The 25,637-nt window shown below is 41.7% G+C and overlaps 1 protein-coding gene across 6 annotated transcripts; it reads left to right on the forward strand.

Annotated features, from left to right (window-relative positions):
• The first annotated feature begins 483 nt into the window (after nt 1–483).
• On the forward strand, nt 484–24,964 carry tmpoa (thymopoietin a). Of its 6 annotated transcripts, XM_067582444.1 has the most exons (14): nt 484–1,059; nt 9,534–9,651; nt 11,711–11,860; nt 12,256–12,383; nt 16,151–16,243; nt 17,951–18,079; nt 18,387–18,509; nt 19,822–19,914; nt 20,824–20,877; nt 21,012–21,227; nt 21,509–21,643; nt 21,750–21,817; nt 21,972–22,072; nt 23,750–23,889. In XM_067582444.1, the coding sequence occupies exons 1-13, from the start codon at nt 817–819 to the stop codon at nt 22,027–22,029; spliced, it is 1,608 nt and encodes a 535-aa protein (XP_067438545.1). In that variant the 5' UTR covers nt 484–816; the 3' UTR covers nt 22,030–22,072; nt 23,750–23,889. The 6 variants fall into 6 exon arrangements, with proteins under 6 accessions (XP_067438545.1, XP_067438541.1, XP_067438542.1 ...); XM_067582440.1 differs by lacking the exon at nt 21,750–21,817 and having other exon boundaries at nt 23,750–24,964; XM_067582441.1 differs by lacking the exons at nt 19,822–19,914; nt 21,750–21,817 and having other exon boundaries at nt 23,750–24,964.
• Nucleotides 24,965–25,637: the final 673 nt, after the last annotated feature.

Below are 25,637 nucleotides of genomic sequence, written 5' to 3' on the forward strand. Positions count from 1 at the left end.
TTACATCAAACATTTCAGTCCGAATTTCGTAATAAATGCTCTTATTATTATTGAATGCTCTTATATTGTAATGTTAGTGTTGTTCAACTTGTGTGGTGAAAAACTGTGAATATAATAATTTTTACGAGAATAAAGCCTGTTGATAGAACTTTGAAAGCTTTACTAGCAATTTGGGAAGACTAATCGCATCCGAAACTGTAAACTACTTTATCTTTTGTTATGTGGTTTAAAAATTCCATAATGATTTTTTTTCAACCATTAGATCTTAAATACGCTGATCAAATAAACAAAGTGTAACATTTCTATGGTGTTTTTTAAATGAAGCTTTCTGTAAGCGGTGATTTAAAAACACTGACTGAGAAGCGTGTCTCAAAGTTGTGACGTGCGGTTCATTTTCAATAGTTGCATGTTTGTCCCGCCAATAAGAAAGGCTTTTCAAACCACGTGTGACCAATAGGAGCCCGCCTCTACAGTTAGTCACGTCCGGTCCGGGTCATCCCCCGATGCACGTTTACCTGAACAGTCACTCAGCAGCTGCTATTTTCATTTCTCCTTTCTTCTGCGTAGAGGAGGAAGCGAGAGCAACGACAGCGACCCATATTCGTCCTCTTTTTTATTGCTTCTTTTTCCTTTGAGGCACACTCCTTTCTTCCGTAGTCAATATTTTGCTTTGCGAGTTAATTCCGGTAAGAGGCGCTGGTTAGCCGCTCCGCTCAGACCAAACCTCCCCTGATTTTATAGCATTTCTTCCCTTCAGCGTAAGCTAGCTAACGTACCCCGGCGACTGTAAATCTGTCCCTCCATCCGCACGCCGACATGCCGGAGTATCTGGAAGACCCGTCTTCGCTCACCAAGGACAAGCTGAAGAGCGAGCTGCTGGCCCACAACGTGGAGCTTCCGAGCGGCAACCCGACCAAGGACGTGTACGTGCAGCTGTATCTGAAGAACCTGACCGCTCAGAACAAGCAGCGTGTTACGGCCGCGACTCTGGACGCCTTTTCCAGCGATGAGGAGCTGCCGCCGCCCGTCGTCTCCAGCAGAAGTCGCTCCTCCGGCAGAGTGAGTTTAGTCTCAGTTTGTTCCAGCACTTCTTTTATTTGCAGGATCTTACGTGGTTCCGAAGCAGGGTGGTCCAAGTTTCAGCAACTTGACTTAAAAGTTTAGTTTCTTTGTGTCTGGACCATCACGAACATGTAGCTTAAACACACCACATTAATTCTGCTACTAATCAGCATCTGCTGATTACTTTTTAATTAATTAATTATCTGTAAAGCAGAGATATAATAATAATGCCCATAAAGTTATCAGATGCTTTAAACTACTTATAATCCCTGACTAACATGCAGTAAACTACTCAATCAATCATCTATTGTGTATTCAATATACATCTGCTCATCCTCTACCAGATGTTTTTTATCAGGGGCCCCCACCCAAAAAAAAAATCTCAGTTGTTTTCTTCACCAGGGCAGAGGGATATGTTAATATATGCTTTCAGTGGTCACCATTCATTTTCTCCCTCAAGCAGATCATTTTAAAATTTACTGTCATTAATTTGACGCTGGTACCGTCTCTATATTCTCCCCAAGACCCCCCTGCTGGTTCACGGACTCTAGTTTGATATCCTTTGCTTTTAGATTTAAAAGCCTCGTCAATCGGTGGCCAAACCCTGTTCAGCCCACAAACCGGATTATTTCAGCTTTCACTTCCCCTCCAAAAAGTTCCCGCTTTCTCCAGCTCTAGCCTGTTGGAGGAGTGTTTTCACTGCTGCTGATAATAACAAAACTACAGCTGCTGCAGATTTCTCAACTGATACAACCAGCTGCTTATCTGTTGGCATATCTGAAGCCTAGACCGGGTGGAGTTTCTCTCCTGTCTGTTCATCTGTGGCTCTTTGACATGATAATTGAATCAGTTTGTGTTTTGGGAGCATTTTGAGTTGATAAATGGAGTTGTTGCTGCTTTACTTGTTTTTACATGAGATTAAATCACACCCAGATACAGACACTGTGAAAGCACTGATGAAGAGGCTGATGGCTGTTTGTCATGAATGAATGAATGAATGAAGTATCTGTTGTTGGAGTGAGAGTCTCATCTACAAGTTCAGGACTTTAACTGTTGTTCTGTTGAACGTGGGCGTCAGTTCCTCAGCATTCCTCTGTTCTTTTAATTATAATAATAATAATTAATAGAGTTATGAATCCCCTCCAGCCACAGACTGCCTGCATACTTCATGCTTGTTTCCTGCTGACTGTGTGTAGAGGATTGAACTTTACTGTACAGATGACATCAGGTTGACAGTTTTTTTGTCATTTAAGTTTCTTTCTTTTTTTTTTATTTCTAAACAAATCAAAATGGATCATGGCAGGTTCAGTCAAGCACACGACTGGTCAATAAATGAAGTTGATTGATAGAAAATGAATTTGTTAATTTTGCCCATTAATCATTGAAGTCAGTGTTAAGTCTATACTCCAAACATTCTCTGCTGTCAGCCTATTATTATATGATAATAAACTGAATATCTTTGAGTTAGAGCCACAACCATTAGTCCATGAATCAGTTAGTTGACAACTATTAAATTAATCATCAACCATTTTGATAAGTGATTAATTGTTCTGAGTCATTTTTTTTTAAAGAAAAAAAAAGTCCAAATTCTCTGATTCCAGCGTCTCAAATGTGAATATTTTCTGGTTTCTTTAGTCTCTATGACAGTAAACTGAATATCTTTGGGTTGTGGACAAAACAAGACATCATTTTCAACATTTTTCACCATTTTCTGACATTTTATGGACCAAACAACTAATAGATTAATCAATAAAATAATTGTCAGATTAATGGACAATGAAAATAACAGTTAGCTGCAGCTCTTTGGACTGTTGGACGTACAAAACAAGAAATCCAGAGACGTCACTTTGAACTCTGGGAAACTGTGATTAAAAATGAATAGTTTCATTATAATCTATAGATTAAAAGATAATCCAAACGATTGTTAGTCCTGCATCAGATGTCTGGTCAGATCCTTATTCTTTCATCAGATACTTCCTGATCTTCAGCTAGTTTTAGTCTCTTTACAGAAGCTCGGGTATCGGCACAAGAATTCAAACATTTCAAACAGTTTCACTCTCAGAAATTGTGAGTTCTGCACGGGTCTGATGTTGCAAACCCGCACCTGCAAGTGGCTCAGTAGTGAAACCAACCCGTTACCATTAAACACACACACTCACTCACTTTAAAGTGCTTTATTTTTACTTGTTGCGCAATCATAATGTGCGTCTCTGCAAGAAGGGCAGAGCTGCACGTTCACTGACACTCACACATGCCAGAGCACACACACACACACACACACACACACACAGATATGCAGTCATAGATACTGCAGCGGTTTCTCTCTCATAACATACAATTAAAAATAATTGCATACTAATTTTATAATGACTGCTCACTTGTGTGCCTTTTAACAGTGTGCAACAGACTCTGAAGAGTCATAGTGATCCACTGAGCTCTACACTAAAATAAAAACAACAACAACTGGCAGCTGATTAAAATATGAGCTCATTTAGGTGTTAAAAATACTGCAAATCATTTAGATTTCTTTATGTTAGGACTGTGTCACAGGTCAGCAGAGACTCATGTAATCCTTCACTGCTGCAGAGCAGAGTTTTCATATATGACAGGGTGGGAATGTCAGGGTGTGTTACAGTGTGGATGTGGATTTGCAGTCAGACAAGTGTGAAGCAGGAGCTGTCTGGGCTTGTTTAGAGGGTGGTCTGGACATGATGTTTGAATGAAGGATGTGAACAAAACAAAGGCGATGACTGAAAAACGACATGTCAAACAGCTTTTTACGGCTGTGTGTGGGAGGTGACGCTACGCTGTTTGTGAGTACAGGTGGTTCGCTGCATATTTCCTACATCAGAGAGGATTTATATTCACGCTCTCTCCTCTCTGAGCTCACAGTCGACTTTATTCACAGATCTCAGGTAAAGGTCAGCTGACTGTTTGTTTTGCTGTGTAGCAGCACAGCAGCTCTTTGTGTGTGTGTGTGGTGAAGATGATCAATCTTTCATGAGTGTTTTTTAGATGAATAAACGCCGAGAGGGGAAGTTGTTCAGGGGGCCGACATCACAAGTCAGACGGGTCCCACCAGTTGGTTAGGCACTGATTCCTGTGTGTGTGTGTGTCTCATAAAGGGAACTAAATTGTGAAGTATGTGATATCAGGTGAAGGTGTAGTATGATGAATGCTGGGAGCTGAACTGATCCTCACAGTGTTTAAACAGCAGCTCCGCCCAGCTTTACCTCATCTTAACATGGTGGCTTCTAGAATGTGATCTTCATGTGAAATACATCAACCAAACCACATAGTGCTGATTTTTCCAAAGTTTAAATTCTACTCAGTCACATGCTGAAGAAGTTATGTGTGAACCTCAGTTAAAGGACAAGTCTGTTTTAAACCAGCAGTCAGGAGCCCACATGAACATTAAACCTGCTGTAATCATTCCTCCTGTTCATACTGACCATTACAAGATCCCTTCATAATGACCTCACACAATCCACAGTCCTCCTTCTGTGCACAAATGTATTTAAAAGTTCATCTGAAGCTAATATGAAGCTTCAAGTAGATATCTTTCAACGTTCCAGTCTTGTTGTTACTATACTTCCACCTGCAGCTCAACAGGGAAACACTGTCTGAGGAAACACAAAGAGGGAATTTGATGCTAAAAAGACTGTAAATGTGTCAGATATCCACTTGATATGACTAACTCAGACTGATGAAGCCTCATAGAAGCTTCACAGAGACTTTTAAATGACTGTGTGGACACAACCTGGCTCCATCACTTACACTGAAAGCACATTTGAAGGATCTTTTAATATCCAGTATGAACAGGAGGAATGATTACAGCCAGGAAAACCTCTCTCACTGTTCATATGAACACCTGACTGCTGGTTTAAGACTTGAAAAATTGTGAACCTGTCCTTTAGTTATTCCAGATAATATAAGTATGTTATCAACATAAGTTGACCTAAATATGACTTGTTTCCTTATGAACCAGAGGTAACTGTTTCATTCAGTTTGAAGGACTTCATCACCCAGAAGTCACTAAGGTGTTAGCCAAGTACATTCTCTACTGGTTAAGGAAAAACCCTCAGGTTCAGCTACTGTTGACCAGTCCTTTATACTTCTTGTATGTGGAAGACACATTGCCAGCAGCTGTGCCATGTGAGTAAACAAACAATCCAACCATTTGTAAAGTCAGAGTGATGAACTTGTGCTCATTGTGATGTAAGGTGATAGCAGTGTGTTTGAACCTCATGCAGCAGTCAGGGCTGAACGGCTGCTGCTGTTATCTTATTGGGTTTGGCTTCTTCATTGAGGAAATACTTTTCTCAGGAAAAGGAATCCGTGGTTAGACTGTCACCACGTGTCTGTGTGCGTGTGTGTGTGTGTGTGTGTGTGTGTGTGTGTGTGTGTGTGTGTGTGTGTGTGTGTGTGTGTGTGTGTGTGTGTGTGTGTGTGTGTGTGTGTGTGTGTGTGGAGAAAAGTCAAGCTTGTGGAAAGACACAGCTCGTGTGTAATTAGTGTGTGCTTACGGTTCTGTGGTCTTGTAGTGTTGAGCTTGTTTGTCTTGTGAAACTCACATGTCTGACTGATTATAGTGTGCAGGTAAGAGCTGGAGGTGGGTGTGCAGCACAGAAATGCATTCCTCACATTGTTGAAATAGTTTGCTGAAGTCTCCGAGGCTTTTCAAAGAAAACCTTTAAGGCTCAAATACTTTCTGTCGTGCTTGGAGAGTTTTCGCTCTTTTTTTTTTTTTTTTTTACACAGCTGTGTTGATGAGATTTAGAAGAATTAGTGGTACAGTTAGAAGAATAAACACCTAGCAGAGTAAATAACGGCCGACCACACATACTCCGTTGTTACTCAGCCAGGCAAAACAAGAAAACAAAAAGTGTCTCCAGCGAGTGGAGAGTTACATCATCAGCCACACGTCCTGGCACGTCTCAGCCTCACACTACTCTGCTTTAGTAAGCAGTTGTAAAGGAAAGTGTGACAGCGTTTCGTAGTGAGTTTACTCCACAGAGCCGTGAGCTCAGGGCTCAGTTATGCCTTTAAAGGCCAGGGTGTGGTCTGCCCTCCTCTTCCTCTTCCTCCTCCTCCTCCTCCTCTTCTCCCGCGCTCCTCGCTCAGACCGCTGTGATTATGAAACAGCCTGGCTCACATCCAGACCAAACCCTGCCCAGGGCCCGCTGAGGGCCAGACGCATAGTAAGACAAACTCTCTCTCTCTCTCTCCTTCTCTCTCTCTCACTGTCTCTCTCTCTCTCTCTCCTCTCTCTCTCTCTCTCTCTCTCTCTCATTTATTACATGCTGTGAACCATGGCAGCAGCTCACCACTGAAGTCGAGCATATCATCTCTTTGCATTCCTCACATTTTCCGTTGATTTGCCGCCAGCTGAATGAGCTGCAGAGTCTCTGAGTCCCAGATGTTCATTTAAAGCTCACGGTCACTTTGAGACCTTTTTTTATGCGGTGAGGCAAAGAATCCCAATAAGCAGTTTTTAGTTTGGTGTTTTTGTGGGAAGGTGCTGCTCCACCTTCACACACTCTGCTTCAGCTCAGTGTAACAGCAGAGAGTCTGTACTGACATCACAACAGCTAGCTGCAGGCTGTAATATGCTTCTCATTGTCACTACATCTGTTTCTGTATGCATACATTCCACAGACATGCACTGCCTCACCCACTAAGAGCACACTGTTTGCTTATTACATCTACATGTGTTTGTGTGCCAGAAGAAGCTGCACGTTTTCACAAATACATTAACTGGATACTTTTTAAAGGGGAATTTTCCATATAAAGTGTATTGGGGAGTAATATTGCAGTATGTGAAAAAAGTAGTTTAAAGTCTCCAGAGGGAGGTGTGCAAAGTCAGATAAATGACCTCAAGTGATGTCACTTGAGTCAGCGTGGGTTGGGGGCTGTGGAGTTAGAGAGGAGTGAGGTTAGGCTACAACTAGCATACTGGCACACACCCCGATCTGTACGGTCGAGTGAATCGAGTCGGGTTGCATCGTGGGTAATGTAGGCACAGCTTTTGACAAGGAAGAAGAATGTGTGGAATAATGCTGCATCAATTTTTAATCCTTTTCTTAAAAAAAACTGTCCGTCTGAGTCAGACGTTGTTACAGGAGTGTCAGGCCGCGTTCAGACTGAATCAGGTGCTGTGGCGCTCTGCTGCAAGGTTGAGCAGAGGTGTGTGGGCGTGTTTATTTGCGCTCCAGAACGTAACCACTGTGAAACAATCAGAAAATAACATTTTATTGATCTGATTCACCAGGTTGCTGGCTACCACTGCTCCCTCTCTTCATTCACTCTCTAGCTCGCTCCACCAGAGCTGCTCTCTCTTTTTTTTTTCTCTCGTCTTTTTGAAAACGAGTCGGAAAGCCGAAAGCAAAACTTTACTTTTAACGTTATCAAACGAAGAGAAATGTCCTCTCCTCCTAGTAACGTCTTTGTCCTCCTTCATGGCAGAGTTTACCACTCTGATCAGTCTGATCGCTGGCTGTGATTGGCCACCTCAGCTTGACGTTGGGTTGAGTTTCTCCAGAAGTTGATTCTGGATTAAATCTCTCATTGCAGGCCGGTGCTGCACCGCTGCAGGCTAAAGCACTACATCCATTCACTGCCTGATATGATCTGAATACAAACTAATGCTTGATCGGTGGAGTACTTTATTTTAATGTCAATTTCATTAAATGTGCACCAATGAAAGAGCTACAAACACAATAATGGTAATATTTGTCCTTACTGCAGGCTTCAACAACAGAGTGTCAGCCATACTCAGAATGTGGTAAATATTTCAGCGTGACAGCACAGAATAATATTTGTTTAGATGTGTTTTAAATAAAGAGAAGAGGCAGTGGCTCGGGGAATAATATCTCTAATATTTTCAACTGTGTGTGTGTGTGTGTGTGTGTGTGTATATGTATTATAGTCTGTGTGCCTAGAAAATAAAAGCAAAACTATTGTGTAACCTCAGCTCACCTTCTGCTGGAATCAGTGAGCAGCGTTAGCTTGTATGGAGTGAACGTATGGTCCCAGAGGGAATTGTCAATGTGAGGCCACATTCTGAAGGAAATGAAGTCCAAATGCCACATTCTTCAGTCGCCACATAATCTTAAGCCGTACTGCTGGGTGTGGTGTTGCAGGGTGACTGCTGGAGCCATATTTGGAGGTTAGAACCCCTGAAACACCACGCAGACAGCAGGTGGAAACGACGTAGGTGCTAATGCTAGCTTAACACTACCTGCAGCCGCTTCACAATAAAGAGACGACACTTCACTCCCTCACAGACTGAAAGAGACAGACAGTGTCGGAGCTAGCGGACGATTCTGTTTTTTAAGCTCATAATTTACATACTCTGTTCTGATTGGCCGGTTGTGCTCTCACGTTGCCACTACACTGGCACACAACAAAGGAGTTCACACAGCTGGACGCTGACCGATGTTTGTTTCTTCAATGTAGCCGTAAGATGTTTCATACATTGCATCCCACAGTGGTATGCTCACATTGTGCTCCAGCAAAACATTACATGCATGCATGCTTTATCTACTCAGAGCCTCCTTTTGGCTGTGATCCGAGGAGAAGAGGCCGCTGGCTTCAAACACAGTGTAATTTCCTGTAGGCTGGTGTGTGAGGGGACGGCTTCATCCCAGCAGGTTGTTTACTATCAGTCATCAAACGCCTGCAGCATCTTTTTCATCCCCTCTTTCTCCCTCTCTCTCTCTCTCTCTCTCTCTCTCTCTCTCTCTCTATCCCTGTCTCTCTCTCTAGTAGGAAATTGAAGGAAACTTCACCCATGATTTGTAAGCGTGCGTGTGTATGAGACATGTGCCTCCGCATATCTCCTCATAGGTCATGCATGTGATGAAGCAGTTGTGGAATTTATTTTTTTTTCTCAATGTTGAATCCACTCACATACTTTTTTTCCCGCATTTTTCTAAGCAGCCAGTCAGTGATGCTCATTGATAGTAATCTGCTGTATAATGACCAACCTGATGAACAGGTTTCTGTAACTATCCGGATGCTCGACAAACACTTTTCCTCTGTTTTGAAGTTGGTCGACTAAAGCAGAAGTTCACAGGAGGGTGTTTGGAGGTGAAACGGTGGGCAGGGTGGGATAGTTTGGACTTGAGTGTGAACTGAGCAGCTGTTGTGTCCTCGGCTGTTTTTTTTTTTTTTTTCCACATTGCTTGAAATTGGCATCATTCCAACATCCCCGGGAAGACAAAAAGCCTCAGAGGTGGACAGAAAGGTTCTGTTGGACCTGTGTAAGCGAGTGCAGAGAGTTTGACATGAGAACATTGTTTTAACTTCAGCAGGCAGCACACCAGTCACTCTTTGATGTCATTATGTGCTGATTACACAGCCTCAGGACTGAAAAAATAAACCCATGACCTTCCCTGACCTACAAGGGCAGGAGTTGACTTTTACCGCTTCATTACCAACCGAGCTGCCTTGTCCTCCCTTTTTCACAGAAAGCCACCAGGAAAACAGACAAGGTTCGGCCAGATGAGCTGGACGTGACTCTGCTGAGCGACGAGGGCCTGAGGGACGAGCTGTTCAAGCACGGGGTGGACGTAGGGCCCATTGTTGGTGAGTCCACACACACACACACACACACACACACACACATGCGGAGGGATGTGTTGTGTCGGTGCTACTCACTCCACACAGGTGATGGAATTCACAAGTGGCTTTGACATGTTGGTGAATAGCACGCCATGAGGAGCTTAGAGCTGGAACAATAAGTTGATAACTATGAAATAATTTGAGCTGTTTGGCTCATTTTTTTAATAAAAAACACACCCTGATTCCAGCTTGTTGTTTGGAATGCTTTTAGAGTGAAGTATTGAGTATATTGAACAGCAGCCTGAAGCCAACGTCACTAACTGTTTTAAGGGGAAGATCGAAAGTAAAAACATTAAAGATGAAAGGAAGCTCTCTACGGATGAGCGTCATGGACGTATATATCTTATCTTGTCTGGTGTAACCGGTAACACTGGTGTTGTCACAGCTTTATGAACAGGTGGGAAATATTTTCTCACCGTGGCATCCCTGATGAAATGATTTAATGAAGTTAGTAATAAAGGTCTGACTCTCTGCAGCCGAGGTTAGTTAAGGTATGTGAAGTATTTCCTCCTTTGGCTGAAGGTTTGTGGCATGCAGGCTTCCACACAAGTCAGTGAGCTTCCAGAGGTCTGTCACCACCACCGCTGCTGCTGGTGCATCAGTGCTCATATCACACCCTACAGCTTTGCTTCAGGGACCCACCCGCGCTTTTTAGTCATTTCTGCTGTAAAGCTGGTTAAACCAAGTGTAAGTGTATGTTCTTGAAGTCTTAAGAAACAAAAAGCATCTATTTGGTTCTTTGGCTGCAGCTGGTTGTAACTGTTTGGAGCTGGACTTCTGAAAAACATGAAGTTGCCCCCTCAATAAACTATTTCTAAATACATAATGTTTAGTTTATGTCCCCCTTATGCACCCTGCTCAGTGCTCTGAATCGTTGTGTATATACTTAACTAAGTGGGAATTTTGGAAAAGAAAGTTAAAAGTTTACGTCATCCTGATACCTTTGCTTGCTATTGGACTACGTTTCCCAGATTCCATCACTGTAGCATGTGAGTTAGGCTATGTCCTTCAGTGAGTGAGTCTGTTGACTGCTAAACACACACTGAGCTGCTGCTGGAGTGCAACAAAGCAAATAGTGCACCCACGGCTCTGTAAGGTCCCCAAGGTTAGCAACAACCTGACCAGGCTCACTTAAGGCGGACTGATCTTTAAGGTGGACCAGCTATTCTCATGTTGTTGACAGTTCCCTGGTGCTGAAATAAGTTGCACATTATACAGACTAACTACATGCTGCTCTCTGCTTACTGTAGAACTCCCCACAGTCTCAACAGTCTGTCTCCACCTGATGAGTGTCAGCTGGCCTTCCACCCGTCTGTCTGACAACACACACACTACCACTGGAGATAATACAGCTGGCTACACCAGCCGTGTTTTCTCTTAAATGTGAACATGACTGTGTATCGGGCTGAGTGGATGTGTGGATAAACAGATGCAGAGTGCACTGTGAGAGTGGACTGCAGCTGTTGTGCTGCTCACATGCTGCTTTTGTTGCACAGCCACTACAGACCAGCTGTAACAGATGCAACACTGATGATTGTAAACAACAACATGCTTCATTATACAATTGTACTGTATCACCACCCAGCCCAACACATTAGAGTTAAACTGGTGTGAGAGTTTGCAGCTTATCTTATGTTTTGGGATTTTGGACTGTTGGTTGGATGAAAGATGTAGGAAAGCACAGGTCTGTCAGTAGTTGATTAATCTGCAAATATTTTGATAATTAATCAATTCAACCACTTGTCAGCTTCTTAAATGTGAGGATTTGCTGTTTTTCTTTGTTTTTATATATATATATAAATAATAGTAATAGAAATATCTTTGTGTTTTGGACTGTTGGTTGCATAAACCAAAGAATCTGAAGACCTCAACTTGACATTTTTCAAAATAATAATTGACAGACGGATAATGAAAATAATTACTAGTTGCATATTTCTATATTTATCGTGCAGTTTGCCTCTAACATGCCAAGACCTCCTGTGCAGCTTTAATTAAATTTCTCCCCCTGCTGCTCGTCCTCCAGCATCCACCCGAAAACTGTACGAGAAGAAACTGCAGAAGCTGCTGGATGACGGTCCTGCACAGCCAGCGAAGCCACTGCTGGTCGTCACGGAGATTCAAGTCAACCACAACGGCAACTCTGAATCAGACCTGTACAGTGACAAGGAGGACGGTAAGAGCAGTCCATCAGAACACAACATCCATACTGATTGTATGCACAGGAATAGTGTATACTAGTGATATGATTAGCTAAAATATGCACTTTAAAATGTGTTTATATTCAACCAGCTATGTGTCAAAGTAAACCTAAAAGACTGAAGTGTTTTTCCGTGAAAAGAACTGCACCGACAAGTCAGACTGTCACTGCCTGCAATACAGAGAGACAGTGCATCTTTGAAAACAAAAATGTAGCTTCAAGTCTCTGCAAGTAGATTTTCACTGTTCAGAGATGAGCTGAAACTGACGATGTGAGTGTAAGTAATGAAAATAAAAGCATGTGCTACACCTTGGAGCCCAGCCGGCGCTCATGTACATATAAACTTTGTTGTCGTCCTCTTGTCTGCTCAGAGGTGACAGCAGCACCAGAACCAGAACCCGTGGCAGAACCTGAACCGGCTCCGGTGGTGGAGAGGCCAGTGAGGAGCCGAGGGAAGACTCCCGTCACCACCCGCACCCGCAGCAGCCAGCACAACACGGTGAGTCAGTCCTCATCCCCAGTCACTCAGTGAAAGCCTTTCCCTGTGGAAGAGCATTTGATGGAAAGGTTTCTTATCTAACACACTACGTGTGATGATAGTGATCGCAATATCTTTTGTGGTTATGTGAAATGTAACTTCTCTGCAGATTTGATGGGGTCAGAGAAGGTGAGATGTGTTGATGCAGATCTGTGCAGGAGACAAGCAGCAGCCTCGCTCTCTGATAGCAGTAGTTTGGATGTTGACAGGGTGTCATTTATGTCCCCGGCTAACTATAAAGCAGAATGCATGGGAGCTGTGTATTTCCTGGTGAAATGACAGGGTTGGAAGCCTTGTGCTTGAAAGCAAGCTCTAATGTTTGCAGCGTGGGCCGTTTGCAGTTTGCCACTTTTGAATGTTTTTTTTCTGTACTACAGTAATCTGAGATCCACTATTATGAGATAGGCCAGCGTCTGTCAGAGGACAGTATTATTTGATAATATCTTCAATAGCACAAACACTGTTTCCTAATTCTTACCCATGTGTCTTTAAAAACGCTCAAAACATACGCCTGCTTGTTTTATACCTTACCTGATAGGTTAGGTATAAAGTTTAGGCTTCTGTGAAAGCTGTCAATCAAACTGGGACTAAAAGACTGGACCGAGACCAGTTGGAAAGGAGGGTCTGGGTCTGGAATGGTCTGGCTTCAGTTCTTCGGGGGTTTGAATTGGATTAGAACTGCAACCATTAACACAAAATGAATCTGCAACTATTTTGATAATCGATCATTTTTCATTTTCATTTCATTTTTTGAAGCAAAAATACAAAAAAAATAGCTTTTAAAGCTTTTCTGTGTGATCACTAATTTTTAATTTAATAGACAAAGAAAAAAATCTGCAGATGAATCTATAATTTAATGAATAGTTAGTTGCAGTCCTAGTTTGGATGTAATGTGAAAGCAAAGTAAGTTATGATTTCAGCATCAAGTCATATGTTGGGTCCATCTGGTGTTTGTGTGAGTCGTCATAAATCTCTTTAGCAATCTAAGTAATATTGCAAACATCATTTAGTAACTATGCTAACATGTCCTATGTGTGAGGATCGTCTCCATCAATCACAAAATGCAAAATGTTTAAAGCAGAAATGTGTTGTGTTTTGGTGGATTTTGGTAGTTTCTCTTTGAAAACAGAGAGAAACGTAGCGACAACACATGTTTCTATGTGCTGCACGGTGCTGCATGACCCGCTGTCAGCTGCCAGGATCAGATTTCCCTCTGGGTTGTTGTACTGCTGATGATTCAGGATGATATCACCAAAAGTGTGCAATGAATTCCCTACCTGTCAGTCTGTATGAGCTCATGTTATAATAAGTCAGCGTGAAACAGATCAGAACTAAAAAGGCATCAATGCTTTATCTTCTTGACGACAGTTGTGGAGGTGAGCTGTGGTCTTTCTCAGCAAGAGTATATTTTGAATGAAGATGTTCTTCTTTTCTACCATCAGAACTTTAAACCACAGTTATTTGCAAACGCACGCTGTGATTGGTGGAGAGCTGATGGGTGAATGTTGAAAAGAGCAGCTGCTATGTGACTTGAGGAGCAGTCTTATCCTGTTGGTTTCCACTTAATTAACCACATTCCTGCACTGCATACTCTGTTATTACAGCAGACAACATAGATTCTCTTTGTCTTATTGAGTCCTAATGGTGATGGCAGCATGTGTGAATCTCTGCCAACAGTTTCTTTAGTTGTCTTTAGTTTAATAAATGGATGAAAACTCACAAAGAAAGCCAGATAATGTAAACATTTTGATGTGTTTTTCTGGTGCGAGCGCACACTGAAGCAGGTAGGATGGGATACCCTGCAGCTGGATTTAATTATACAGCTTCCTCTTGACACAGGCAGAGGAAGCTGCTTTTTTCTATTTTATTGGAGCGCAGTCACACCCAGCTCAGCGCGAGCCTGCAGGTTGAGCGTCCGTGCTGCTCGCTGTATGTCAGACTGGAAGCACATGATGCGGATTAGCTGCTGCCATGCCATGTCGGATACCCAGACTCCTTCACACGCCGATCTTTCTCTTCAACCCTCCAACCCCTCGACGTCTGCTCCTCATTTCCATCCCTTATTTTGTTTTTTTTCCTCTGATAATTGGCGTCCATGTTTCAAAGTTATTGTAATCATTAAAACTTGGACGACCTACTCCTTAAAAATCTGCTCCTTTATCCTGTTTCAACCTTCACCCGCTCTATTAGTTTGTGCACTATTAAATCAGTACAAAATGTTATCAAAGTATGGCCTCTTTTAGGAAATAGCAGAGTGAACTGATTTCCCATGTGTGTAGGGTGGAATCCAGCAGTGAATGTGACTGAGCAGCTCCTCCTGCTGTCCACATGGTGAACGTGCACCTGGTGAGCCGAGGCCTCCAGGAATGAGAGGCACGTGGGAACCAGTGGACCGCCAACAATAAGCTGATATGAGCTGAGCAGGAGGGGCTGGAGTGCTGTGTGTGTGTGTGTGTGTGTGTGTGTGTGTGTGTGTGTGTGTGTGTGTGTGTGTGTGTGTGTGTGTGTGTGTGTGTGTGTGTGTGTGTGTGTGTGTGTGTGTGTGTGTTAGGGTTAGGGTTAGGGTTAGGCAAGTAGTCCCCAGGGGTGTGTAAGTGTAGGTGGTTCTCTCCTAGTTTTTTTTTGTTTGTTTGTTTTGGTTCTTTTTTGATGAAGTTTCCAGTAAAGCAGTGGCAGCATTATGTAATCTATACAGTGTGCATGTTTCTCATAGACAGTGTTAATGACGTATAGTCTGAGCTCTTGTATGGTTTGGATGGACATGAAACTCTCCTGGTTAAATCATCAGTACAAAAGATGAACAACTGTTAGAACATATCTGCTTTATTAGTTAGACTGTGGACAATTTGGGGCAGAGGATAACTACAACTCCCAATGTGCATTTCAGCAAGAATTAGCTAATCACCGAGCCTAAAATTCGGTCACGTGCGTCTCTGAGGGCAGAAGCTAAAGATTACGGTGTTGAGAAACCTGATTTTACAATCTCTGTTTGCTTTTAGTTTCTGGGTCACTTCTGAGTGAATTCAGCAACTACAACTTTTAAATTCATTACAATCCGATTCACGCACATAGCTACTTCTCCACAGCAACAGCAGCAAAGGCATGGAAAGGAAGTGTGAGTAATGTAAACTACTGGTCAGAATATAAACCTGTAGGATGGTTACATCATCCAGGAGAGTCCTGAGTTTCTATGTTCACTAATATTGAAGAGCTCGTTTAAATAAATATCTGAAATGGGAATACAGAACCAGCAACCCCTCACACATTGTAACTCTATACAGTTGTAGATATTCCAATGTTCACATTGATCCAATCAGAAGAAGTTATGGTAATGAAACATCTGGCCTGTAGTGTAGCAGTCAGTTCATTTTCCCTCTCCTCTTGTTAAAGAAAGTCATGTATTTTAGTTCCTTTTCTTATATGAATTTCATGTTCTTTCTTCCTCCTGCTGTGTGCACAGTGCAAACATGGTTAGATACTCCATCAAGACCTTCAGTTCAGAAGAAGAGTTTTGCTGCTTGTTCAATATAATGTTCTGTTTATGCTACATTTTGCTAGAACATGAAGTCCTCATTCAGTCGGTGTTGTCAGTGCTCCTGGTATGTGTTTCACATCAGTAGTGCACATTTAGGGCTATAAGTCAAACTAAGGTATTTTCATTGTCTACTGGTATGCGCATACTGTGTGTGTGTGTGTGTGTGTGTGTGTGTGTGTGTGTGTGTGTGTAGAGAGAGCAGTTGATGGATGAGGAAGATGATGATGATGATGAAGACCCTGTCCTGATAGTAAAGCGCAGATCCAGGAGGTTATCCCATAGAACGGTGAACACTGTCATTACTAATTAAACCCACTGGTGAACACTTCCACACCCACTGTACACTGAGGGTCAGATTTACTGACATAAGAACTTTTCTTACAGAAGTGATGTTAGTAAATCCAGCAGCATACATGTCACAGTCCTCCCTTCCATGCATATGCAGTGAGGAGAGAAAGTGTGTTTGGGACTGAATACGTCACATCTGCACCTGAAAAACTGGGGCTGATAAGAACACAGAAGGAAACTTTCTCCTCTAGTCAGGAATCTTTGTCCACCTGCACTACACCTGGCTTCAAAGGGCTGTTTGGCACATGCAGCTTCTTCTGTTCTGCATCATTCTTCCATGTCTGTTCTAACTGTTGGAAAGTTGCCCACAGTGCAAGAGAATATAGCTATTAAAATATGTATGTCCAAATATGAGTGTATGCCCCACATAGACATATGGTTAACCTACACTAGTAGTGTTTTTTTAATGTTACTTAGCACAACTGCAGTAGAGTTATATAATTACATAAGAAAAAAACTATGTAGACCACTCTGACCTTTGCTTTACACTATGATTAGATGAACACATGCTTTCAGATGGTTGTGTAGTTGAAATATTGTCCTTGAATACCATTGTATAGTTTCCATAGAAGAACCATGCATGGCTGCTCAGGTATCCCTGTTAAACACTGTCTACATTTACATTACACATGACTGCTCTAGTAGATAATCATGCTCATATGTGGCTGATTTAACTTTTTATCAATCCTTCTCTAAGATGTATCTACACGTTTATTCCTTTAAGACCTGGAACAAAAAGAGACGTTCAAACCCACCTGACCAATCACTGCATCAAGATGTCAGATTGTTGGTTCCAGAAAGGTCCAGAAATTGTCAGACACAGTTCCCCAAATTGTGACATCAGAAAGGTGTAGAGGGGTGGAGTTTCAGATGCTGCTGAACATCTGACAAACAGCTTAACACTTCTGTCTATTCCTCAACACTGATAAATATGTTCAGACTGCAGGAGAGTATGATCTGTTTGTAGAGCTGGGTATCAAACCTCATGATGTCTTTGGTACACCCTGAAATGTGCCTGTTGCACAGAGTATCAAAAGCCCTAACTATAGAAAGTTGGTGCTGAGTGTCTGGTCAGGCTTGTAGTCTCAGATAGTTCTTTCTAATTTTAGACTGTATGACTTGATCATGACTTGTTTTTTGTAGGAAACATACACAGCCCTGTATTAATATCCAATCTTTATTACATACTACTCATTTAGTCATTGTGTTGCTTTACAGAGATCATGTCTGCACTTGTTAGAGTTTCATTCCAATCCAGCCACCTAATAAATTTCCTCTGGATGAGAAGTCAACATTCAGTGTTTCACTGTGCAAGAGCTATAAAGGAATGAAACCCAGCCTGGGGCACTTTTTTAATTTCAAACCAACAATTTACTAATCAGGTTCAAACTGACTACAAAGATCAGTTTCCTCAAAGCAATCCAGTTCAATCAAAACTGTCAAAAAACTGAACTTAAGTTTATTTCCCAGCTTTTTATTGTCACTGTCCATCTCAGCTTATTTCAACCCCTCATTTCCCTTCTTCTTCTTCTTATACATCCATCCACTCTGTCTTTTATACTACGCTCTCTCTTTCTCATTTGTCCTCTCTCTGTGTGTAATTGTCACTTTCTGTCCCGATCATGCAGTGTTTCTCTCCCAGCAGATAGTGCCTGAGGATCTCAGGTTTGTATTGACAGATCAGGTTCAATTGGAGTCTAACAGAGAAGTTCACCACAGGCTGGAGCGTCCAGCTCGGGCTGAACCACCCTCCACCTCGTCCAGACCTGCTCAGGTAGCTCTGGGCTGCTCACTCACTTGATACTGCATGGACTCCCTGGTCTGTTGCTGATCTGTTGAGGAGATACAGGGATATGCAGTCTCCTGTTATCTTGTCACAAACTGCACCTAAGGGTGGGGCATGTGTATGCAGATATGTATATCGTAGACAAAGCTGATGGTCACAAATGAGTCACTTGCTTCTTTATGATCAAGAACTATCACATGGGCTGTTTTAGTGTTTAGCTTATTTATTTTCCTGAGTCACTCAACTGTACCATTCAGTAAAAATCACACCAAGTTTGTTTCACTCACTGACACAGCTGCCTCAGAGTCCAGCAGGAGAATCTCTGACCCGTAGTGTGAGAGAGAGGAGTGTGGGCAGCAAACCCAGGCTCGACCAACCAGAGAAGGTCTGCAGAGCTCTTGGGAGCCCCCGCCTGAAGGTGCCCTCACTTATTCAGGAAGATGTAGGCCGTAGCGTCTCACGTCTCAGCTCTGACTATCACTTACATTGATTCAAATCCAGCTAAATTCCTATCAAGCATTGACAGACTGAAACCAATACAGTGAAGTGAGCTTGAGGGTTGAGTCAGATGGAATCGCCTGTGTGGTGACAATGTTCCTTGTCAAACAGTAAAGTGAAATTAGTCCTCAAGACTAAAGGCCTCTGTATGCTTCAAATGAACTAACATATACAATCAATTCCACTGTCACTTCAACCTCTCCAATAAGTGTGTCTTTATAGTTTCAACATGATGGATAGCTCCATTCCTGACCTCAGCACTCTGACTACTACACTACATGACTCCATGATTCAGTAGCATTCTCTACTCAAACCTCAGGGGAAGAGTCAAAACACTTTAACAGCAGGCTCTATGTTCAAAGGTATTGTCGTGATCCCCCAGTTTATCCAGAAAGATCAAATGTTTGATGACGACACCATCATTTAAATCATATTTCCACAGACTATGTCAAAAGGCCCGAGGTGACGTCCTTAAATGTTTTGTTTTGTCCACAACCCAGAGATATTCAGTTTGCTGTCATAGAGGACTAAAGAAACCAGAAAATATCCAATCAGAGAATTTGGACATTTTCTTTCTTAGAAAAATGACTCCAAACAATTGAAAGTATCAGAATAGTTTACAGTTTCTGTCAGTCGACTAATCGTTGCAGCTCTAATCTTAAACGCTGGTTTTTGCTCAGGGCAAACTTCTTATTTTTCCTGGCAGAACGTAGACATATGTGAGATTACACAACCTGCTGCTGGGTGATGGGTAACATTTTAACTTTCCCTAAATATTTGCACTTGGAACACTGTGACTGAATCCACACAGTAACATACACAGTGCTGCAGTCACAGATGAGGCTAAAAATTGGATCATACAAACAGTGCCAATGTTTAGACAGTCTCTCCTTGGAGACATTCATATTGTTGCACTCATTTGTATATGAAAATTGAGAGAGAAGTAACAACCCCACCTACTTTCACACATCCACACACCTGGCCAATCAGTGTGTAGAGTGAGTGTGACTGTTGAAGTTACACACATTGTCAGCCACAGTCCCCCCTAACCCGCCATCAGAAAGGAGTTTCAGATGCCTGACAAGCATGAAGCATACTGAGGTCTTAACCAGCTTTGACTTGTGGATACAGTCAGTCAGTGGCTGCTGTGGTTTGAGCTGGAAGTTCAGTTAATTATTAGAATCCTAAAAAAAATGTTCTGCCCAACCAAACCTTCTGTTTAAAACCTGTAGCTTCATGAGGAAGAAATGAGGCTGCATCTTCCCAAATCTAGCAAGGATTCTCCTCACAGGCCAGCCGCTCTTCTCAACACCGCTCTACTCGAGGTTAGCTTTGTGTCGTTGCATCATCTGTCTGAGCAGCAATATGTTTTGCAGACATTCAGATTTTGCATGTCCACAATAGATGAACTGCTCTCAAATAACTGTTGAATATCTATGACGAGGTCTATTCACTCAACATCACAGTTTTGCATTCACCTTGTCTACACTGGCCACACACAATAAGCAGTGAGCAGCACAATGCTACACTTACACACCTCAGTCCAAAAAAAATAGACTTGAACCTTAAAAAATGAGCGATGCTCAAATCTGCTGGATATGTTTCATAATGTCCTTATAAAGCAAATCTGGCACAGTGTGACATTAGATACAGTTTATGTTCTACTTTGTTTATTTGCAGCTGTAAACTAATTTTGAGCTTTGTTTGTTGATGAAGCCAACAATATGACAACAGTTAGACTGGATGACTATGCTCAACATAGTTGAAGCATCTGGTACTGACATTCCACAGCTGTTTAGGATAAGCTGTAGTTTTTTTTAAAAATGCATAACAATGACAGCCTTGCGAGTGGTGTAGGTCTTTAAATATTTTTGCTAAACTGTCTTGCACATGATGTCCTAACAAATATGTTTTCCAGCATTTTGCAGGGAAAATAAATAGATTACAATCATAAATCATCACCAGGCTTGAAAAAAATCTAGATTTTATTTTTTGCTATTAGCTTAGTTCAGGTATTAAGGTCACTGTGAGATTGGAGCATCATTGCTGCATTTGCGTGACCAATGTAGACGGCTGCTTTGATAAAAAACTGAAGCAAATCCGTTCTATCAGATGCATGTGAGATGGAAAACTACACTGACATATGCAGCGTGAGTGTGGGCTGTGTAGACAGGGTATCATATTTCAGTTTGAATTGTGATTTCATTGTGTGTGTGTTTCTGTGAGTATCTCAGGAACCTGAGCCAGCAGTAGAACACTGTGTCACACCTCTGAGACCAGCAGCTAGGGTGCGTCGATTTGTGTCACACTAGAATTAATCTGTGAACACATTTATATCCTGTATATTGATTGTAATAGTAAATTCTACCTTGTTTTGCCTCATTTTAGTGTATTTCTGATCTTGTATTCTCTAATAAACCAGTCTGCTTTCTACAAGTCAAAGAGCCTGCCTGAAGAGCACAGTCCACAGCTGGCTGCCAAGCCATCCAGGCCTTCATCTCCTTTGGTTCAACTCACCAAAATTGACCCAGTGACGTTTAGCCCAATGTGTAACATCTCACCCATTAAGAACCAGGAGTCCCACTGGTCTGTGTCAGAGCAGTTTGGATGTCAGTCTGGCGGTGGCTCTGCAGCAGGGGTACAGCTCAGCTCATACGTCTGGTGGCAACACCTTTTTTTTTCTTTTTTTCCCTCCACACTTTGTTGACTGAATGGTGTGTTATTTTCAGCCGGGGTGGTGAAACATGAAGGGTAAAAACCGTCACATCCTATATTTCAGTGTATGGCTGTTAATGATGAATGTGTCAGTTGTGTGTTTGCACGTGTGCAGCTGCTGAGGGTTTGTGCAGGGGACAGTTGTGTGACAGCTGAACTGTCGGTCGGTTCAAATTCACAATCACACACATTGTTTGGGAGCAGGAGGAGTGTGTCCCTCCAGATGTCCCGCTGCATAAAAGGAGGCAGCAGAAAATCTCCAGCTTCCTGTCCACGTGCAGCCCCGTGAAGATGCCCAGCTGCACGTCCGCTCTGTCCAAGCAACAGCTAGTCAGACAGGTAGATTCACCTGTGCAGTGTTCACAGGGCAGAGACTGTGTTCTGTCACACTCACAAGGTGGTTCAATAGTAAACATGGTGGTTGACCCAGCCTTTTTGTTTGAAGTGGTCACATGGTGAGAGGTGTCCAGTGTCAGGCGGGGGCCCTCTGCTGGTCCAAACATGCACCTGCAGGTGATTATAGTGGGGTCATGGTGAACTCTTTGCCTTCACACCAGAATCCATTAAAAGTCCTTTTGGAACAAGAAGTGTGAAGCTTGCTGAAGCTGGTGAGACGTATCCTGCATGAATCACTGATGTTAACTAACCTGGTTGTGTTTGTCTGCAGGTGGAGAAGATCGCAGCCAGCGACCAAACCCCTAAAGTGGAAGAGAATGATGTTCTGAAAGAGCTGTTCACCAACAACATCAACAGTCCCACAGGAATCAGGTAAATACTCTAACTCATCATTGTTTCCATCATCAGATGTGTTTTTAATAGTGTGTGAAGTAGTAGAAAAAGACCAGAGCCTGACCAGCATTTAAAAAAAGGTTTTATATGTTTTATTTATTGTTTTTGTTTTATATATACATTTATGATCATTTATAAAAGCAGACCAAATCCTCACATTTGTTGTTCCGAACATGTAAAAATAAAAAAAACTGATAAAAACCAAATAAGAATAATAATAAAATAAACAATAAACCTAAACAGCAACCTCAATAAACAAATTCTCATAAACAACGCAAATTAAATATTACATGTTCAAGAAGGAGTAGGAAGAAGTATCCACCCAGTGTCAATAAAATCAAACTTCAACAGTTAACACAACCCTTCCTCATGCATGCACCTCTTCAAAATCATTATATGTATATCTTCTTGAACTGATTTATGTTGGTACTTTGTTTTAGCTCCTCATCCATGCTATCCTTATGGCTCTTATTTGCAGTATGCATAACAGCTGTAGGTTGCTTTTTATAGGTGTAACCTCCACACAGTAACTCAGATACAGTAATACAAGTGAACAATACAGAGTGAACAAGGCTTTGTCATCCAGAATGTTACTTGTTTTTATTAGTATTGCACCGCTCCTTGCCAGCTTCACTCACACATATCTTATATGAGGTTTCCAGCAGATCTTGTGGTCTAATATCAAACCTAGAGATGTATTTTCATACACTCTTTCTATATTGACATTGTCTATCATCTTCATATTGTAACCAGCTAATGTGTGGTATTTCATTATATTTATTTGAGTCAAGCCAGTAATCCCATAATGCAACCAACAGCTCCACACCTCCAGATTTATAGTCTGACATCACTACATGAACCACACAGTCATCATCTTTCTACATCTCTGACTTTATGTCATGTTAACAGCAGCACTTACATTACAGCAGGACATACAACTGATAATAAATGCAAAATCACACGTCACAATTATCAAACTGCTGATCAGTGCAATGACGTGTCCAACTGTTGATTACATCTGATTATACTCTCCACCTGTAAAACAAGCTGACTGACTCAGTTCATTGGTTGTGATTACAGTTTAATCATTCAGCTGGTCAACAGTGAAACTATATCATCCTTCCAACACTGTACCATGTTTTACAATATGAACTTTTTTATTATGACGTTTAAAATCATAAAGGGTAATGATTAATGTTGCTTGCAGTTGGATGTTTCCTGTCAATTGTTTTACAGTCTTTTATAATCATATCAGTAATGCTTTATTATAATAATGATAATAAACTTTATTATATCTCTTTCCAAAGCAATGATACAATACAAACAAAGATATGTTATCAGTGTTACAAAATGCTTTATGTAAAACTGAGATGAAGATAAACATCTAAAATGAGCAGTATATAAAATATTGATAAGATAATTGATAAGAATTAGTTTTAAGAGGTGATTTAAAATAAAAATAATGATGGAGACTTTTTGGGCCATGTGAGATTTTTTTTGTAGTTGCAGCAATGACTCTCCTCACACAGTTATCAGTTCATACCATCTCATATCAATGCTAATCATGTTCCCGTTACAGCTCTGTATAACATGTGGAAGCTGTGCTGTCAGAGTTTAGGAAAAAAACATGACACTGAACTCCTTCTCTCTTTTTAGCGCCACCTGTCGACGACCCATCCGAGGAGCCGCCGGTCGCCCGGTGAAGTCCAGCGACCTCTGGAACGACGAAAACTACTACTTCTCTCCAAAAACCACCAAGACCAGCAGCAACTCCTGCTCCTACACCGAGAGCCGCACCCTCAACAGAGTCAGCAGCCTGCCCCCCTCCACCTCCTCTACCTCCTCCTCCTCCTCCATCTCCTCTTTCTCCACCTCCTCCAGGCTCCTGTCCGCAGCGCCTCCCGCAGGTCAGACCAAAGCAGCGCGTCGCAGCGTGTCTCTGTGGATAAAGCTCTTCCTGCTGGCCATCGTGGCTGCTTTCCTCTTCCTGGTTTACCAAGCTATGGAGACCAACACTATCAACCCGTTCGCAGGCTCAGAAACAGAAGTGACCAGTGAGAGCACAGCGTAGAGAGTTCAGGAAGAGTTGTGAGGTGGGGGAGGGGGAGAGAGAAGCCTGCCTGCTTCTACTTTTTCATTTTTAAGTGTGAATCTGAATTGTAGCCATTTTTGTTCACAAGCGCTGTGAAATGATCTCTGACATCATCGGCCCTTGTTTCCTCATGTTTTGTCTTTTTTTTTTTTCCTTTTATTTCTAAATAAGTTTTCTGTGAATCCATAAAGAGAAGCGATGTAGCCGCTTCAGTGACACTTCAAGGATCTCCATGACACATCGTGAAAGGACAGTACCGCCTCTGCTGTTGTTGTTTTGGTCCATCCTTGACCTTTGACCTCACAGTCTGCGAGGTTACAACAAAGCCAGCCACTAATCAACTGTCAGAAACACAAATAGAAGCAGTAGCTTTGATAGAAGTATGTGGACTCACTACTATTGCCGTATTTTTATTATTTTTATGTCATACTTGCATGGTGCGTTTATATGTGTGTGTGTGTGTGTGTGTGTGAGAGAGAGTTGAATGTGTGTGTGGTTGAGAGATTTCTGCTCACACTTTGCCTTAGTGTCTGTCTGTTAGTCATTAACAGCCTTGAAGATGGAGTTTGAAACTAATTTTGTTTTGTACTCGACCATCTTTGTTAATGAGACAGGGAGGCTTGTTATAATCCAAATACTTCTAAATCTTGTTAAACCCTACGATATTTTCTTAAATGTTCTCTTATAATGAAATAAAAATGTTCCATTGTATTCTACTTAATTATGTATTCACTGTCACAAATATTGAATATCCACTCAATAAACTATTATGTTGTTAATGTGTCTGTTAGAGCATTTTATTCATGAGTGAACAATATGTGTGTACACTGTAAAAAATTACCATAAAAGATTTCACAGTCCTCCTTCTGTACAAAAATGTATTTAAAAGTTTATCTGAAGCTAATATAAAGCTTCAGCGTCCAAATGAGTCAAATCAAGTAGATATCTTTGAACGTTCCAGTCTTTTTGTTACTATACTTCCACCTGCAGCTCAACAGGGAAACACTGTCTGAGGAAACACAAAGAGGGAAGACTGTAAATGTGTCAGATATCCACTTGATATGATTAACTCAGACTGCTGAAGCCTCATAGAAGCTTCACAGAGACTTTAAATGACTGTGGATTTTGGCCTCCATCACTTCCATTGAAAACACATTTGAATTTGAATTTTATTAGCCAGTATGAACAGAAGGAATGATTACAGCGAGGAAAACCTCTCTCACTGTTCATATAAACACCTGACTGTTGTTTTAAAACACATTTTAACAATTGTGAACTTGTCCTTTTAAGGTAACTTCTAATTTTACTCAGTCACAACTGTGATATTTTTGTAGCTCTAAATTACTTAAGTTTCTCTGAGTTCAAGTAACTTTTAGTTTTGTCCTATCCTTGATTTAGTCTAAGTTAAAGAAACTCAACATTTTACCCACTTAGATTTAAGAACTTGAAGTT

The sequence above is a fragment of the Thunnus thynnus genome, chromosome 23 (assembly GCF_963924715.1).
Source record: "Thunnus thynnus chromosome 23, fThuThy2.1, whole genome shotgun sequence".
NCBI classification, from domain to species: domain Eukaryota; kingdom Metazoa; phylum Chordata; class Actinopteri; order Scombriformes; family Scombridae; genus Thunnus; species Thunnus thynnus.

Bases quoted from the DNA above. Each gene is read 5' to 3' on its own strand.
- tmpoa (XM_067582440.1), top strand. From the start codon at position 817: ATGCCGGAGTATCTGGAAGACCCGTCTTCGCTCACCAAGGACAAGCTG. The intron at 12,384-16,150 runs GTGAGTCAGTCC...GTGTGTGTGTAG, and splicing joins GCAGCAGCCAGCACAACACG to AGAGAGCAGTTGATGGATGA. The intron at 21,228-21,508 runs GTACAGCTCAGC...GTTTGGGAGCAG, and splicing joins GCGGTGGCTCTGCAGCAGGG to GAGGAGTGTGTCCCTCCAGA.